This window comes from Salmo salar, chromosome ssa06, assembly GCF_905237065.1.
Source record: "Salmo salar chromosome ssa06, Ssal_v3.1, whole genome shotgun sequence".
Lineage (NCBI taxonomy): Eukaryota > Metazoa > Chordata > Actinopteri > Salmoniformes > Salmonidae > Salmo > Salmo salar.
In genome coordinates this window covers 81,589,588-81,607,740 of record NC_059447.1, presented here as the reverse complement: position 1 = coordinate 81,607,740, position 18,153 = coordinate 81,589,588, and the positions used below count along the sequence as shown (strand labels likewise).

At 45.1% G+C, this 18,153-nt stretch overlaps 2 protein-coding genes across 2 annotated transcripts; both read right to left on the bottom strand.

The window, feature by feature from the left end:
- Positions 1–714: 714 nt before the first annotated feature.
- Positions 715–3,956, bottom strand: LOC106608171 (gap junction delta-2 protein). The gene is made up of 2 exons (XM_014205953.2): positions 2,905–3,956; positions 715–2,495 (listed from the first exon to the last, which is right to left on the bottom strand). The coding sequence occupies exons 1-2, from the start codon at positions 2,979–2,981 to the stop codon at positions 1,640–1,642; spliced, it is 933 nt and encodes a 310-aa protein (XP_014061428.1). The 5' UTR covers positions 2,982–3,956; the 3' UTR covers positions 715–1,639.
- Positions 3,957–4,079: 123 nt separating this feature from the next.
- LOC106608170 (actin, alpha cardiac muscle 1) lies at positions 4,080–7,674 on the bottom strand. Its single transcript, XM_014205952.2, has 7 exons — positions 7,522–7,674; positions 6,985–7,129; positions 6,185–6,509; positions 5,846–6,007; positions 5,541–5,732; positions 5,092–5,273; positions 4,080–4,455 (listed from the first exon to the last, which is right to left on the bottom strand). The coding sequence occupies exons 2-7, from the start codon at positions 7,111–7,113 to the stop codon at positions 4,312–4,314; spliced, it is 1,134 nt and encodes a 377-aa protein (XP_014061427.1). The 5' UTR covers positions 7,114–7,129; positions 7,522–7,674; the 3' UTR covers positions 4,080–4,311.
- Between the last annotated feature and the right edge of the window lie 10,479 nt (positions 7,675–18,153).

Below are 18,153 nucleotides of genomic sequence, written 5' to 3'. Positions count from 1 at the left end.
GTGAAATGTGATTCCTCACTCCAGAGTCTAATGGTGGTGAACTTTACACCACTCCAACCGATGCTTGTCATCGTCCTTGTTGATCTTAGGCTTGTGTGCGGCTGCTCGGCCATGGACACCCATTTCTTGAAGCTCCCGACGAATAGTTATTGTGCTGACGTTGCTTCCAGAGGCAATTTGGATCTCTGTAGTGAGTGTTGCAACTGAGGACAGACGATTTTTATGCGCTATGTGCTTCAGCGCTCGGCGGTCTCGTTCTGTGAGCTTGTGTGACTTACCACTTCGCGGCTGAGCCGATGTTGCTCCTAGATGTTTCCCCTTCACGATAACAGCACTTGCAGTTGACTGGGGCAGCTCTAGCAAGGTAGAAATTTGACGAACTGACTTGTTGGAACGGTTGCATCCTATGACCGTGCCACGTTGAAAGTTACTGAGCTTTTCAGAACGGGCCATTTTACTGTCAATGTTTGTCTATGGAGATTGCATGACTGTGTGCTCGATTTTATACACCTGTTTGCTACGGGTGTGGCTGAAATAGCCGAATCCACTAATTTGAAGGGGTGTCCACAAACTTTTTGCCATGTAGTGTACATTGATACTTTAAATCATTGCTTTGGAAAATGGTAGCATCAGGGGCCAACATCTATTGCCCTTTGTAATTGATTCCAACTTACTGTAGATGTGTGGTCTATTTGACTAATTGCTCGTCAATACTTTTTGAATATGCAAAGGTTGTTTATTTTTGTATGTTGCAAATGAAACCAGAGATAATAATATAGTAGCATACCATTTACATAGAAACCACAGTGATTCAAATCAAAGATGACAACGGCCTTTACTGGAATTAAAGCTTTCACGATGAAGGGAAAACTTTATAGATATGGTCATGTTTATATTTATGTACATATATGGCACTTGATGACATGAAAATCAATTTCCCCACAAATAAAAGGAATGGGCGCTTGGGTGTAAATAAAAAGTAAAGAAAAAAGTCAGCATTTGCAGCACATTCCCCTAATGGAGTGATCACATAGGTTAAGGTCAATGGTGCAAACTCAGGTCAACCAAAACAACTTATAGTGCTGTCATTGATCTATCTGACAAATATGTGAAATGAGTGATCTAGCCCACTAGAAGAATGAATATGCATTTGTGTACATTTGAGGAATATTGACAATAAAACTGCCAAACAATGTGTGTGTTTCGTGCCTATAATGGTATGTGGAGTTTAAAACCGGTAGAATGTCATTAAAAGACTTCACAGCACAAATCGGATATATTTTGCCTTATTATTCATATTTAGTGCAAGTATTTGCTCCATGTTCAACCGCTGAAGTGAACGACAGAGTGAATATGTGAAAACAAATTAAATGCTTTTAAGAAGCACTTTACAAAATATAGGATAAACCATAGTAAAAAGTTGCATCAGTGCCTTCTCGTATGTGTGTATATATATGACAAGCAAACGTTTTGGTCCGTTTGTTTTTTTACCTATCCATAAAATACAAATAAAATCCATATACCCGACCTACTTCGCAAACGAAGTCGGTGAGATAAAATATCTACCACATTATTATTAAATATATGTCAATTCTTTGTAGGCTACAATTGTTCCATTCAGTTGTATTGAAATAGACAGCTACACATAGGCAGAGTCACTTGATTGAGTGCGGCCGAAATTTGGCATGCTCATTCTAGGCAAGTCTTTGTTACGGATCTCGTAGATGGACTTCCTCCTGGCCTGCACGCCTTTGACAGCTACTTTGATCTTCTTCCATCCAAGATGATTGAGTTCAGCCAGGTTCAGGAGCACACAGACGCCACTGACCGCAAACATGAAGACCAGAAACACTGTCTTTTCCGTGGGCCTTGAAACGTAGCATTCTACATCTTTGATGCAGGGGTATCGATCACACTCATATACCGCGGGGACATTGAATCCATAGAGGAAATATTGACCCACCAGGAACCCTATCTCTAGAGCGTTTCGGAAAACCACTTGGATGATGTAGAATCTTGAGATTCCCTCCTGCCTCCTCATTTTAGACTTTCCACTAGTTCTCATGGCCGAATTTGGGATGTCCTTCACCTCCAAGCAGTCGGGCTCGGCTTCTTTGGTGGAGTTCTCCGTGTTCTGAAGTACTCCGTTTACAATGGTGTTTTTGATCTTTTTGCTGTCGTCTCTTTTGATGGAATCGTGGCGCTTGTCCAAGGAGAGGAACACGGTGGAGTACCCCCGCTCCAAACGCTCCTTCTGCTTGGCGGACTGGTGTACGGAGTATGTGATGAAACAGAGACTGGGGGTGCACACCAGAATAATCTGAAACACCCAATATCTGATATGGGAAATGGGGAACGCCTTGTCGTAGCAGGCCTGGTTACAGCCGGGCTGCAGGGTGTTGCAAACAAACATGGACTGCTCGTCATCATAGACCGTCTCTCCAACGATCGCAACGATTAGAATCCGGAAGATCACCACCACAGTTAGGAGGATCCTACAAAACAAACAAGCACGAAAACAAACATGTCTCAGTTCAGATGTGCAGAGATGATAGGATTGATTGTTAAACAAACAAGATATAGAGACAATTAGCGATTGCAAAGTAAAGCTGGCTCTAGTGTAGGCTACTAAGCAGACGCTAAATGGGAGCTATCCAGTGCTGAAAGCCACCAGCCAGTTTTGTTATAGAAGGAAAGCGCCACAGTTTTTCATCTCAAGTGACAGCTCTGTTATCAAATGATTCCCTATTGGTTCACGTTTTTTGCATATTGTCATGAATCTTTGTTGGGTTTTTTGCGGGGTTTTTTTGTTGTACAGTTCTTTATACCCAATCACTTTCAGCACTTGATCAAACACACACTCCTGCTAACACTTTTACAAAGTATCCTCACTTTCCTTCTTACCTTCCGATCATAGTCGAGTGCTGTTGGACAGCCGCCTCCAAGAGACGCTCTAATATTGTCCACTCCCCCATGGTCATTCATTCGGAGACGATAGCACACCGTGCACTGTGCAAAATTCCCGTGGAATCTATTGTTTCCCGTGTTTTACTCCGGATGCTCCAATATCTGGAGAATGCATTGGTAACCCACCGCTTCTGCGTTCGCTCATGCCTTCTACCTTCTGCGCCTCTGCTAAAAGCTCACTCCACAACCCAAGCACTTTTGCTCGCGCGAGCCTGAGTGCTGATTAGTAGAAAGCCCTCCTATTTTCGATCGTGCGCGCCGGACGGTATGTCGCGCGGTGCTTGAATGGAGGGCAGTTGAGTTTAATGTTGGTAGAGAGCTAATCCTGCTTTAAGTATACTCCCCTTGCGTCACGCGCGGACAGGTTGGTGGAGATAGGCAGAAAGAGACACCATGTTTTTGACTTTCATTGTTCTCCAAGTATAAGGCGGGAATGTAGCATATTAATATGTAATAAAAATGATTGGTCATAAGCTCAAATCACGAGGGATGTCTGTCGCCTGTAAGACCACATGACAGTGACAGAACGAGTAGTGGCCTAGAGAGAGACTATTGTCCTGGTCTGTATTCTCTGTAGGCCTATTCTGTATTCTGACTATGATTGTTGTCATGATGGAGGCTACAACGTCTAATCTGCTTGTCTGGAGAAACTATATTGAAACATGCCTGCATCAGTGCAGATCTACCATGACCTCCTACACTAGTGTCTGTATAAAAACAGATGTTACAGTCTGTCAAGCAAAGTAACAATATATTACCTTATAGTAGCCTAAGCATTTGTTTGTATTCAAAGCCGCAATAATTCCTTAGCCTATACAGTCCCAGCCAAGGTGATCTATCTGGGTTGAGTAATGGCTTTAAAGGGTTGCTTCAGAGGGTCTAAAGAAACAACTTAGTGGGCAGCCTCTAGTAGTTATTTTAACATAACACATTGTACTGTACTGTGTGCGTGACTGGACTTAACATGTAGCGTACTAATCTCACTAGCAGGAATTAGTTCAACCTGTATTGTGAATGGATAGCCTATGAGTAAACAGATACAGTATGTCATTTTCCTGAATTATAATACAACAAATACCAATATGCAGATGACTGACGAGATGACAAAGTGCGGTATTACACAAGATCCCAGTCTTTTTATAAAGCAAATAAATATCTACATATTGCACTTGGGTGTAAACAAACTGTACATCATTGACAAAACATAAAACAGAGGCCTGCCTGGATTTGTAACTTGCATATGGGTCATAAACAACATATCCATAGGCGGAGGTAATGTAAACAGATTTTTCATCCGTGGTCATCTGACTGTCTCTGGGGGGAGCGATGGGCAAGTGGGAGAGCTTAGAAGCACTTCCTGTGGACGATGGAGGGGCCTGCCTCGTCGTACTCCTGCTTACTGATCCACATCTGCTGGAAGGTGGAGAGAGAGGCCAGGATGGAGCCGCCGATCCAGACCGAGTACTTACGCTCGGGGGGAGCGATGATCTAGAGAAGGGGGAAGAGGAAAACTGATAAGCAAAAGTCCTCTCAATATGTACTGCTTTATAATGCACCATACAGTTCATCATTTGTTCAAATTAGCATATAATGCATTATAAGGAGAATATAGGTGTTACTGTGATTAGTCATTAGTAGGCTGATTGGTCATTGGCAGGCTGATTAGTCATTGGCAGGCTGTGATTGGGATTGGTCATTGGCAGGCTGTGATTGGGATTGGTCATTGGCAGGCTGTGATTGGTCATTAGTAGGCTGTGATTGGTCATTAGTAGACTGATTGGTCATTAGTAGGCTGTGATTGGTCATTAGTAGACTGATTGGTCATTAGTAGACTGTGATTGGTCATTAGTAGACTGATTGGTCATTGGTCATTAGTAGACTGTGATTGGTCATTAGAAGATTGGGATTGGTCATTAGAAGGCTGTGATTGGGATTGGTCATTAGAAGGCTGTGATTGGTCATTAGAAGGCTGTGATTGGTCATTAGTAGGCTGTGATTGGTCATTAGAAGGCTGTGATTGGTCATTAGAAGGCTGTGATTGGTCATTAGTAGGCTCACACAGAGATTGTGGTCAGGTTGGTCTTAGATGTTGAGTTTGTGGACTTCAGTGAGAATAATATTGACCTTGATCTTCATAGTGCTGGGGGCCAGGGCGGTGATCTCCTTCTGCATACGGTCAGCAATACCAGGGTACATGGTGGTACCTCCTGACAGGACGTTGTTGGCGTACAGGTCCTTACGGATGTCAATGTCACACTTCATGATGCTGTTGTAGGTGGTCTCATGGATACCAGCGGACTCCATGCCTGGTGAGATAGAAGAGAACAAGTTGTAAGCGAATGCTCTGGATGAGAAGTCACCCGTGTAGGCCTAACTGGTGCTGAAATGGACAACTCCCTCATTGCTTCAATATAAACATACAGTATGTTTGGCAGTAGTTAGTATAATGGCTTATGTTGCTGTTATGAAGGCTATATAAGATCACACAGGGACTCTTTTCTTGTCTCTTAAAGAGGTAAAAAAAAATGGGTTTGATTGGACAGTGAGCTGCACAATGCTTCTAAGATACCTACCGATGAAGGAAGGCTGGAAGAGGGTCTCTGGGCAGCGGAAACGCTCGTTGCCGATGGTGATGACCTGACCGTCGGGCAGCTCGTAGCTCTTCTCCAGAGAGGAGGAGGAGGCAGCGGTGGCCATCTCATTCTCAAAGTCCAGGGCCACGTAGCACAGCTTCTCCTTGATGTCACGCACAATCTCACGCTCGGCTGTTAGAATAGAAGATTCAAAGTTTGGTTGAGAAGGTGGATAATGAATTATGACCGTACCATTCAATATCAAACATAGCAAATACGTTTATTCTCAGGAATGATGGTCTCACCAGTGGTAACGAAGGAGTAGCCACGCTCTGTCAGGATCTTCATCAGGTAGTCAGTGAGGTCGCGACCCGCCAGATCCAGACGCATGATGGCGTGGGGCAGAGCATAACCCTCATAGATGGGCACGTTGTGGGTCACACCATCACCAGAGTCCAGAACAATACCTAGAACATGAGGCAGAATACTATGTAAACCATGGAAATAGAATAGAACAGCTTTATGTTTATCTTAATGGTGTAAACTACGATTCATGTAATGAAAGGTTGCATGAGACTCAATAATGCACTGGATCTGAATTGTATGTTAATGTATGCAGCCTTTCTCCTCTGCTCGTTTCTCACCAGTGGTACGACCGGAGGCGTACAGGGACAGCACGGCCTGGATGGCCACGTACATGGCGGGGACGTTGAAGGTCTCGAACATGATCTGGGTCATCTTCTCCCTGTTGGCCTTGGGGTTGAGGGGGGCCTCAGTGAGCAGGGTGGGGTGCTCCTCAGGGGCCACACGCAGCTCGTTGTAGAAGGTGTGGTGCCAGATCTTCTCCATGTCGTCCCAGTTGGTGATGATGCCGTGCTCGATGGGGTACTTCAGGGTCAGGATACCTCTCTTGCTCTGGGCCTCGTCTCCCACGTAGGAGTCCTTCTGTCCCATGCCCACCATCACACCCTGCAGGGGAAGAAAGGAAACAAACTTAGTCAAAACACAATTCCTCAAACTCAAACACAGGGCCAGATAGTTGTAAGCTACAATAGCACAGGACATTCATTCATTCATTTATACATTCATTATTTTTCTTCCTTTGTGTCTTTCTTTCTCTCACAATTCAATGGTCTAGTGCCCTCAAACAGAACTCTGGACCTTGAAGCATGTTCCACTGTCTTTTTTCATTGTTCCCCTCTAATCAGGGAATGATTTAGACCTGGGACACCAGGTGGGTGCAATTCATTATCAGGTAGAACAGAAATCCGGACCTCTTAGGGTAAGAGTTGAATACCCCTGGTTAGGTAAAATAAAGTTGTGAGCAGATAATCAAGGGTAATGCATAATGTATAGACAATTAAGTCTGGAAAAACGCCCAGTTTGATGGATGTTTGATGTATCCTCATAAATGTTTCATTGATTTTCATGCTGTGAAGTTTACCTGGTGACGGGGGCGACCAACGATGGAGGGGAACACAGCGCGAGGTGCGTCATCTCCGGCAAATCCAGCCTTCACCAGACCCGACCCGTTATCGCACACAAGGGCGGTAGTCTCGTCGTCGTCACACATGATGTCAGCTGGGTTTCTGTTGTGATAAAACGCACATTAGGCTAAGAAGTATAGGCTACAGGTCATATACAACAGCGTTTCCCAACTCCGGTCCTCGAATAGCCCCAACAGTAGCCTACATATTTTTGTTGTGGCCCCGGGAAACACTGGCAGGCTAACGTTGTACAGTATAGGCTACAACACACAGGCCACACAAGTCTAACAAACTTGTTTTGAGTAATGATTTATCTCTTTGAAAACCCTATAGCGAGCACCGCAATGTCAAATAATGTATTATTAATCTAATAATAATAATGAACTGCAGATTAATATTCCATATGATTCATCATCAATTTCGCTGTTTCGTCTGAACCTGGTGGAAAACAGACTAGTAAATAGAACTCTCTGTTTCAGTTGTCAGATACTCACCAGATAAGTACCGAGTATCCTGTTCCTCTGAATGAGCAGCGGTGGTGTGGTGAGGGCAGAACCCAATTTATAGGTCTACTCTACAAGCACCACTACGCCCGGCGACCTCTTTCTCCTTATTTGGATGCCAGGCCCTATTATGAGTGGAGTGGAAGGGCGCTGAGGCTCGCGCGTTGACTCCTGAACGCCCATGTATGGAAGGGGACCCGCGCGGACAGACAGCTGCGAAGTATGAGGGTGTGAAGATGTCTGGAGGTATCCCCTCTATTTTATACACGGCACAGTGAGTAGACATGAAGAATAATGTTATTTGCTGGCTAAGGTTTCAGCAGCAGACGTCATTCCCTCTTATAGACTTGAGCATGCCACGGATTTTAACAGGCCTTACAGGGTCTATATTTTCAGGGGTTATGTGATGTGAGAGTTAACGTTTTAGCTCTTAGCAATGCCTTCTATTAAGAACAATGACTTTAGTGTTCAGTAAATGTAAGACTCCATCCCTTCTGATGTGTGTGTGTGTGTGTGTGTGTGTGTGTTTGTCACTACTGTATTATTGATTGTATGTTTGTTTATTCCATGTGTAACTCTGTGTTGTTGTTTGTGTCGAATTGCTTTGCTTTATCTTGGCCAGGTCGCAGTTGCAAATGAGAACTTGTTCTCAACTAGCCTACCTGGTTAAATAAAGGTTAAATAAATCAAATAAAAAAACATACGCTAACATTCCAAAGTTTGGGATCACTTAGAAATGTCCTTGTTTTCCATGAAAACATACATGACATGAGTTGCAAAATGAATAGGAAATATAGTCAAGACATTGACCGGGTTATAAATAATTATTTTCAATTGAAATAATAATTGTTTCCTTCAAACTTTGCTTTCATCAAAGAATCCTCAATTTGCAGCAATTACAGCCTTGCATACCTTTGGCATTCTAGTTGTCAATTTGTTGAGCTAATCTGAAGAGATTTCACCCCATGCTTCCTGAAGCACCTCCCACAAATTGGATTGGCTTGATGGGCACTTCTTACATACCATACAGTCAAGCTGCTCCCACAACAGCTCAATAGGGTTGAGATCCAGTGACTCTGCTGGCCACTCCATTGTAGACAGAATACCAGCTGACTGCTTCTTCCGTAAATAGTTCTTGCATAGTTTGGAGCTGTGCTTTGGGTCATTGTGCTGTTGTAGGAGGAAATTGGCTCCAATTAAGCGCCGTCCACAGGGTATGGCATGGCATTGCAAAATTAAGTGATAGCCTTCCTTCTTCAAGATCCCTTTAACCCTGTACAAATCTCCCACTTTACCACCACCAAAGCACCCCCAGATCATCACATTGCCTCCACCATGCTTGACAGATGGCGTCAAGCACTCCTCCAGCATCTTTTCATTTTTTTGCGTCTCACGAATGTTCTTCTTTGTGATCCGAACTCCTCAAGATTTGTCTGTCCATAACACTTTTTTCCAATCTTCCTCTGTCCAGTGTCTGTGTTCTTTTGCCCGTCTTAATCTTTTCTTTTTATTGGCCAGTCTGAGATGAGGCTTTTTCTTTGCAACTCTGCGTAGAAGGCCAGCATCCCGGAGTCGCCACTTCATTGTTGACGTTGAGACTGGTGTTTTGCAGGTACTATTTAATAAAGCTGCCAGTTGAGTACTTGTGAGGCGTCTGTTTCTCAAACTAGACACTCTAATGTACTTGTCCTCTCACTCCTCTTTCTATTCTGGTTAGAGCCAGTTTGCGCTGTTCTGTGAAGGGAGTAGTACACAGCGTTGTATTAGATTTTCAGTTTCTTGGCAATTTCTTGCATGGAATAGCCATTTCTCAGAACAATAATAGACTGACGAGTTTCAGAAGAAGGTTCTTTGTTTCTGGCCATTTTGAGCCTGTAATCGAACCCACAAATGCTGATGCTCCAGATACTTAACTAGTCAAGTTTTATTTCTTCGTTAAATCAGGATAACAGTTTTCAGCTGTGCTAACATAATTGCAAAATTGTTTTCTAATGATCAATTAGTCTTTTTAAAATGATAAACTTGAATTTGCTAACAGAACGTGCCATTGTAACACAGGAGTCACGGTTGCTGATAATGTAGAGGAGTGATGGTTGCCTATGTAGATATTCCATAAAAAATCTGCCGTTTCCAGCTACAATAGTCATTTACAACATTAACAATGTCTACACTGTATTTCTGATCAATTTGATGTTTTTTTAATGGACCAAAAATGTGCTTTTCTTTCAAAAACAAAGACATTTCTATGTGACCCCAAACTTTTGAACGGTAGTGTAAGTATTCAGACCCTTTACTCAGTACCTTGTTGAAGCACCTTTTGCAGCAATTACAGCCTCAAGTCTTCTTGGGTATGACACTATAAGCTTGGCACACCTGTATTTGGGGAGTTTCTCACATTCTTCTCTGCAGATCCTCTTAAGCTCTGTCATGTTGGATGGGAAGCGTCGCTGCACAGCTATTCTCAGGTCTCTCCAGAAATCTTCGATCGGGTTCAAGGTTGGGCTCTGGCTGGACCACTCAAGGACATTCAGAGACTTGTCCCGAAGCCACTCCTGTGTTGTCTTGGCTGTGTGCTTAGGGTCGTTGTCCTGTTGGAAGGTGAACCTCCGCCCCAGGAGCAGGTTTTCATCAAAGATCTCTCTGTAATTTGCTCCGTTCATCTTTCCCTCTATCCTGACTAGTCTCCTTGTCCCTGCCACTGAAAAACATCCCCACAGCATGCTGCTGCCACCACCATACTTCACCGTAGGGATGGTGCCAGGTTTCCTCCAGATGTGACGCTTGGCATTCAGGCCAAAGAGTTCAATCTTGCTTTCATCAGACCAGAGAATCTTGTTTCTCATGATCTGAGAATCTTTAACTGCCTTTTGCAAACTCCAAGTGGGCTGTCATGTACCTTTTACTGAGGCGTGGCCTCCGTCTGGCCACTCCACTTAAAAGGCCTGATTGGTAGAGTGCTGCAGAGAGGGTTGTCCTTCTGGAAGATTCTCCCATCTCCACAGAGGAACTCTGGAGCCATGTCAGAGTGACCATGGGGTTCTTGGTCACCTCCCTGACCAAGGCCCTTCTCCCCCGATTGCTCAGTTTGGCCAGGCGGCCAGCTCTACGAAGGGTCTTGGTGATTCCAAACTTATTCCATTTAAGAACAGTGGAGGCCACTGTGTTCTTGGGGACCTTCAGTGCTATAGACATTTTTTGGTACCCTTCCCCAGATCTGTGCCTCAACACAATCCTGTCTCAGAGCTCTAAGGACAATTCCTTCGACCTCATGGCTTGGTTTTTGCTCTGACATGCACTGTCAATGGTGTGACCTAATATAGACAGGTGTGTACCTTTTCATAATCATGTCCAATCAATTTAATTTACCACAGGTGAACTCCAATCAAGTTGTAGGAACATCTCAAGGATGATCAATGGAAACAGGATGCACCTGAGCTCAATTTCGAGTCTCGTAGCAAAAAAAGCCTGTTTTCAGTTTGTCATTGTCATAGAATAGTTCTGAAGGAAGGGGTGAAGTCAGGCGCAGGAGACTCAGGTACGTGAAACACGTAGTAATTTAATGAAGGGAAAAATCAGTCCAAAAATATCAAGCCGAAAAGGCAGGGCAAATACCAAATAAGGAAGACTAACACAGTCTTCTAAAATAATTTGGGACGCAGCCCAGCAACCCTAACGCCTAAACGCTAAGACATAAAATGGACAGAAAAATACATTTCCCCAACTTACAACAGCAGACACGAAACAATCCCGCACAACCCCAAACAAGAAACTGACTAACTAAATACCCTCCCACTAATTACAAACAAGAAACAGGTGCGCACAAAACAAACATAACTAACAAACACATGAAACATGGATCGATGGCAGCTAGTAGGCCGGCGACGACGACCGCCGCCCGATCGGGGAGTGGCGCCACCTTCTGTGAACGTTGTGACAGTCATTATGGGGTATTGTGTGTAGATTGATGAGGGGGTAAATGATTTAATACATTTTAGAACAAGGCTGTAATGTAACAAAATGTGGAAAAAGTCTGAATACTTTCCGAATGCACTGTAATGTCCTGTAATGTCACATATGTGCATACATGTCATTGTAAAGTAAAATTTACTTGAATTTCCATTATATGAAATTATTTTGATCTGTATTGGTTGTCCTTCATTTGTTTTGAGTTCAAAATGCTTTTTTCTGTAGAAAAAATGTAGAAATGATTTGACAAATTGGGGACAGTGGGGTAAGTTTATCCATTTTTGATATTCAGCATCACTCCATCAAGGGAAATATAGTATACTTCTAGCAAAGATATCTACATATAAAATTGAAGGACCCTGTCCTTCAAAGATAATTCATAAATATCCAAATAACTTCACCGATCTTCATTGTAAAGGGTTTATACACTGTTTCCCATGCTTGTTCAATGAACCATAAACAATTAATGAACATGCACCTGTGGAACGGTCGTTAAGACACTAACAGCTTACAGACGGTAGGCAATTAAGGTCACAGTTATGAAAACTTAGGACACTAAAGAGGCCTTTCTACTGACTCTGAAAAACACCAAAAGAAAGATGCCCAGGGTCCCTGCTCTTCTGCGTGAATGTGGCTTAGGCGTGCTGCAAGGACGCATGAGGACTGCAGATGTGGCCAGGGCAATAAATTGCAATGTCCGTACTGTGAGATGCCTAAGACAGCGCTATAGGGAGACAGGACAAACAGCTGATCTTCCTTGCAGTCGCAGACCACGTGTAACAACACCTGCACAGGATCGGTACATCTGAACATCACACCTGCGGGACAGGTACAAGATGGCAACAACAACTGCCCGAGTTACACCAGGAATGCACAATCCCTCCATCAGTGATCAGACTGTCCGCAATAGGCTGAGAGAGGCTGGACTGAGGACTTGTAGGCCTGTTGTAAGGCAGGTCCTCACCAGACATCACCGGCAACAACGTTGCCTATGGGCACAAACCCACCATCGCTGGACCAGATAGGACTGGCAAAAAGTGCTCTTCACTGACGAGTCGCGGTTTTGACTCACCAGCGGTGATTGTTGGATTCGTGTTTATCGTTGAAGGAATGAGCGTTACACCGAGGCCTGTACTCTGGAGCGGGATCGATTTGTAGGTGGAGGGTCCGTCATGGTTTAGGGTGGTGTGTCCCAGCATCATCGGACTGAGCTTGTTGTCATTGCAGGCAATCTCAACACTATGCGTTACAGGGAAGACATCCTCCTCCCTCATGTTGTACCCTTCCTGCAGGCTCATCCTGACATGACCCTCCAGCATGACAATGCCATCAGCCATACTGCTTGTTCTGTGCGTGATTTCCTACAAGACAGGAATGTCAGTGTTCTGCCATGGCCAGCGAAGAGCCCGGATCTCAATCCCATTGAGCACATCTGGGACCTGTTGAATCGGAGGGTGAGGGCTAGGGCCATTCCCCCCAATAATGTCCGGGAATTTGTAGGTTCCTTGGTGGAATAGTGGAGTAACATCTCACAGCAAGAACTGGCAAATCTGGTGCAGTTCATGAGGAGGAGATGCACTGCAGAACTTAATGCAGCTGGTGGCCACACCAGATACTGACTGTTACTTTTGATTTTGACCCCCCCTTTGTTCACATGACCCCCCCTTTGACCCCCCCTTTGTCACATGTCTTTGGAACTTGTTCAGTTTATGTCTCAGTCGTTGAATCTTGTTATGTTCATACAAATATTTACACATGTTAAGTTTGCTGAAAATAAACGAAGTTGACAGTGAGAGGACGTTTCTTTTTTGCTGAGTTTATAAATAAAAATGGAATTAGGAAATCCTAAAAGTGGACGATTTATGATGCTGTTGTGACATCCAATTTAAATGTACACTGCTCAAAAAAATAAAGGGAACACTTAAACAACACAATGTAACTCCAAGTCAATCACACTTCTGTGAAATCAAACTGTCCACTTAGGAAGCAACACTGATTGACAATACATTTCACATGCTGTTGTGCAAATGGAATAGACAACAGGTGGAAATTATAGGCTATTAGCAAGACACCCCCAATAAAGGAGTGGTTCGGCAGGTGGTGACCACAGACCACTTCTCAGTTCTTATGCTTCCTGGCTGATGTTTTGGTCACTTTTGAATGCTGGCGGTGCTTTCACTCTAGTGGTAGCATGAGACGGAGTCTACAACCCACACAAGTGGCTCAGGTAGTGCAGCTCATCCAGGATGGCACATCAATGCGAGCTGTGGCAAGAAGGTTTGCTGTGTCTGTCAGCGTAGTGTCCAGAGCATGGAGGCGCTACCAGGAGACAGGCCAGTACATCAGGAGATGTGGAGGAGGCCGTAGGAGGGCAACAACCCAGCAGCAGGACCGCTACCTCCGCCTTTGTGCAAGGAGGAGCAGGAGGAGCACTGCCAGAGCCCTGCAAAATGACCTCCAGCAGGCCGCAAATGTGCATGTGTCTGCTCAAACGGTCAGAAACAGACTCCGTGAGGGTGGTATGAGGGCCCGACGTCCACAGGTGGGGGTTGTGCTTACAGCCCAACACCGTGCAGGACATTTGGCATTTGCCAGACAACACCAAGATTGGCAAATTCGCCACTGGCGCCCTGTGCTCTTCACAGATGAAGCAGGTTCACACTGAGCACATGTGACAGACGTGACAGAGTCTGGAGACGCCGTGGAGAACGCTCTGCTGCCTGCAACATCCTCCAGCATGACCGGTTTGGCGGTGGGTCAGTCATGGTGTGGTGTGGCATTTCTTTGGGGGGCCGCACAGCCCTCCATGTGCTCGCCAGAGGTAGTCTGACTGCCATTAGGTACCGAGATGAGATCCTCAGACCCCTTGTGAGACCATATGCTGGTGCGGTTGGCCCTGGGTTCCTCCTAATGCAAGACAATGCTAGACCTCATGTGGCTGGAGTGTGTCAGCAGTTCCTGCAAGAGGAAGGCATCGATGCTATGGACTGGCCCGCCCGTTCCCCAGACCTGAATCCAATTGGTGCTCAATTGGATTCAGGTCTGGGGAACGGGCGGGCCAGTCCATAGCATCAATGCCTTCCTCTTGCAGGAACTGCTGACACACATCTGGGACATCATGTCTCGCTCCATCCACCAACGCCACGTTGCACCACAGACTGTCCAGGAGTTGGCGGATGCTTTAGTCCAGGTCTGGGAGGAGATCCCTCAGGAGACCATCCGCCACCTCATCAGGAGCATGCCCAGGCGTTGTAGGGAGGTCATACAGGCACGTGGAGGCCACACACACTACTGAGCCTCATTTTGACTTGTTTTAAGGACATTACATCAAAGTTGGATCAGCCTGTAGTGTGGTTTTCCACTTTAATTTTGAGTGTGACTCCCAAATCCAGACCTCCATGGGTTGATAAATTGGATTTCCATTGATTATTTTTGTGTGATTTTGTTGTCAGCACATTCAACTATGTAAAGAAAAAAGTATTTAATAAGATTATTTCATTCATTCAGATCTAGGATGTGTTATTTTAGTGTTCCCTTTATTTTTTTGAGCAGTATATTTTGGAGAAATGGCGCCGGAGAAGATGGCTGCCGTTTTACAGGCTGCTAACCAATTGTGCTATTGTGTGTATTGTTTTGCATTATTTGTAACTTATTTTGTCCATAATGTTTCTGCCACCATCTCTTATGACCGAAAATAGGTTCTGGATATCAGAACAGCGATTACTTGCCTTGTTCTGGACAAAGATTTTTTATTTGAGTCGGACGCAAAGGATTTACTTCAGACACGGACAAGGCCCAAATCCATTTAATTTGCATGAAGAAGAGACAGAGATATAGGGGACATGTTGGGGTGCCTTGTAAGAATCCGACGGAGAGTGGGTAATCCCCCTCTACCATCCGTCCTATTAGCCAACGTGCAATCATTGGATAATAAACTGGATGAGCTCCGATCAAGATTATCCTACCAACAGGATAATAAAAACTGTAATATCTTATGTTTCACAGAGTCGTGGCTGAAAGAAGACATGGATAACATACAGCTGGCTGGGTTTTCTGTGCATCGGCAAGATAGAACAGCTGCCTCCGGTAAGACAAGGGGTGGGTGTCTGTGTCTATTTGTAAATAACAGCTGGTGCACGAAATCGAATATTTAGGAAGTCTCAAAGTTTTGCTCGCCTGAGGTAGAGTATCTCATGATAAGCTGTTGAGCACACTATTTACCAAGATCATTTTCATCTATATTTTTCGTAGCTGTCTATTTCATACCGATGCTGGCACTAAGATCACACTCAATGAGCTGTATAAGGCCATAAGCAAACAAGAAAATGCTCATCCAGAGGCAGCGCTCCTAGTGGCTGGGGACTTTAATGCAGGGAAACTTACATCCATTTTATCTCGTTTCTACCAGCATGTTACATGTGCAACCAGAGGGGAAAAAACTCCAGGCCACCTTTACTCCACACACAGAGGCGCATACAAAGCTCTACCTTACCCTTCATTTGGCAAATCTGACCATAACTCTATCCTCCTGATTCCTGCTTACAAGCAAAAACTAAAGCAGGAAGCACCAGTGACTCACTCAATACGGAAGTGGTCCGATGACGCAGATGCTAAGCTACAGGACTGTTTTGCTTGCACAGACTGGAATATGTTCCAGGATTCTTCAGATGGCATTGAGGAGTACAGCACATCAGTCACTGGCTTCATCAATAAGTGCATAAATGACATCGTCTCCACAGTGACTGTATGTACATATCCCAACCAGAAGCCATGGATTACAAGCAAAATCTGCACCAAGCTAAAGGATAGAGCTGCCACTTTCAAAGAGCGGGACTCTAACCTGGATGCTTATAAGTAATCCCGCTATGCCCTCTGACGAACCATCAAACAGTCAAAGTATCAATACAGGACTAAGATTGAATCCTACTACAGCGGTTCTGACGATTGTCGGATGTGGCAGGGCTTGCAAACTATTACGGACAACAAAGGGTAACACAGCCGCGAGCTGCCCAGTAACACAAGCCTACCAGACGAGCTAAATTACTGCTATGCACGCTTCGAGGCAAGCAACACTAAAGCATGCATGAGAGCACCAGCTGTTCTGGACGACCAGCGTGTGATCACGCTCTCCGTAGCCGATGTGACCTTTCAACAGGTCAACATTCACAAGGCCGCTGGGCCAGACGAATTACCAGGATGTGTATTCCGAGCATGCGCTGACCAACTGGCAAGTGTCTTCACTGATATTTTCAACCTGTCCCTGACTGAGTCTGTAATACCAACATGTTTCAAGCAGACCACCATAGTCCCTGTGCCCAAGAACACCAAGGTAACCTGCCTAAATGAATAACGACCCATAGCACTCACGTCTGTAGCCATGAAATGCGTTGAAAGGCTGGTCATGGCTCACATCAACACCATTATCCCAGAAACCCTAGACCCACTCCGATTTGCATAATGCTCCAACAGATCCACAGATGATGCAATCTCTATTGCACTCCACACTGCCCTTTCCCACCTGGACAAAGGAACACATACATGAGAATGTTATTCATTGACTACAGCTCAGTGTTCAACACCAGAGAGCCCTCAAAGCTCTTCATTAAGCTAAGGACCCTGGGACTAAACACCTCCCTCTGCAACTGGATACTGGACTTCCTGACGGTCCGCCCCCAGGTGGTAAGGGTAGGTAACAACACATCTGCACATTGATCCTCAACACGGGGGCCCCTCAGTGGTGCGTGCTCAGTCCTCTCCTGTACTCCCTGTTCACCCATGCCTGCATGGACAAGTACGACTCCAACACCATCATTAAGTTTGCCGACGACACAACAGTGGAAGGCCTTATCACCGACAACAATGCGACAGCCTATAGGGAGGAGGTCAGAGACCTGGGAGTGTGGTACCAGGATAACAACCTCTCCCTCAATGTGATCAAGACAAAGGAGATGATCGTGGATTACAGGAAAAGAAGGGCCGAGCACACCCTATTCTCATCGACAGGGCTGTAGTGGAGCAGGTTGAGAGCTTCAAGTTCCTTGTTGTCCACATCACCAACAAAGTATCATGGTCCAAACACACCAAGACAGTCGTGAAGAGGGAGCGACAACGCCTATTCAGGAGATTGAAAAGATTTTACATGGGTCCCCAGATCCTCAAAAAGTTCTACAGGTGCACCATCGAGAGTATCCTGACTGGATGCTTCACCGCCTGGTATGGCAACTGCTTGGCATCCGACCGCAAGGCACCACAGAGGGTAGTGCATACGGCCATGTACATCCCTGGGGCCAAGCTTCCTGCCATCCAGGACCTCTATACCGGGCGGTGTCAGAGGAAGGCCCTAAATATTGCCAAAGACTCCAGCCACCCTAGTCATAGACTGTTCTCTCTGCTACCGCACGGCAAGTGGTACCGTAGTGCAAAGTATATGTCCAAAAGGCTTCTAAACAGCTTCTACTCCAAGCTATAAGTCTCCTGAACAGCTAATCAAATGGCTACCTGGGCTATGTGGATTGACCCCCCCCCCCCCTCCCATTTCTACGCTGTTGCTACTCCGTTTATTATCTATGCCTAGTCACTTTAACTCTACCTACATGTACATATTATCTCAATTAAGATGACTAACCTGTGCCCCCGCACATTGACACTGTACCGGTA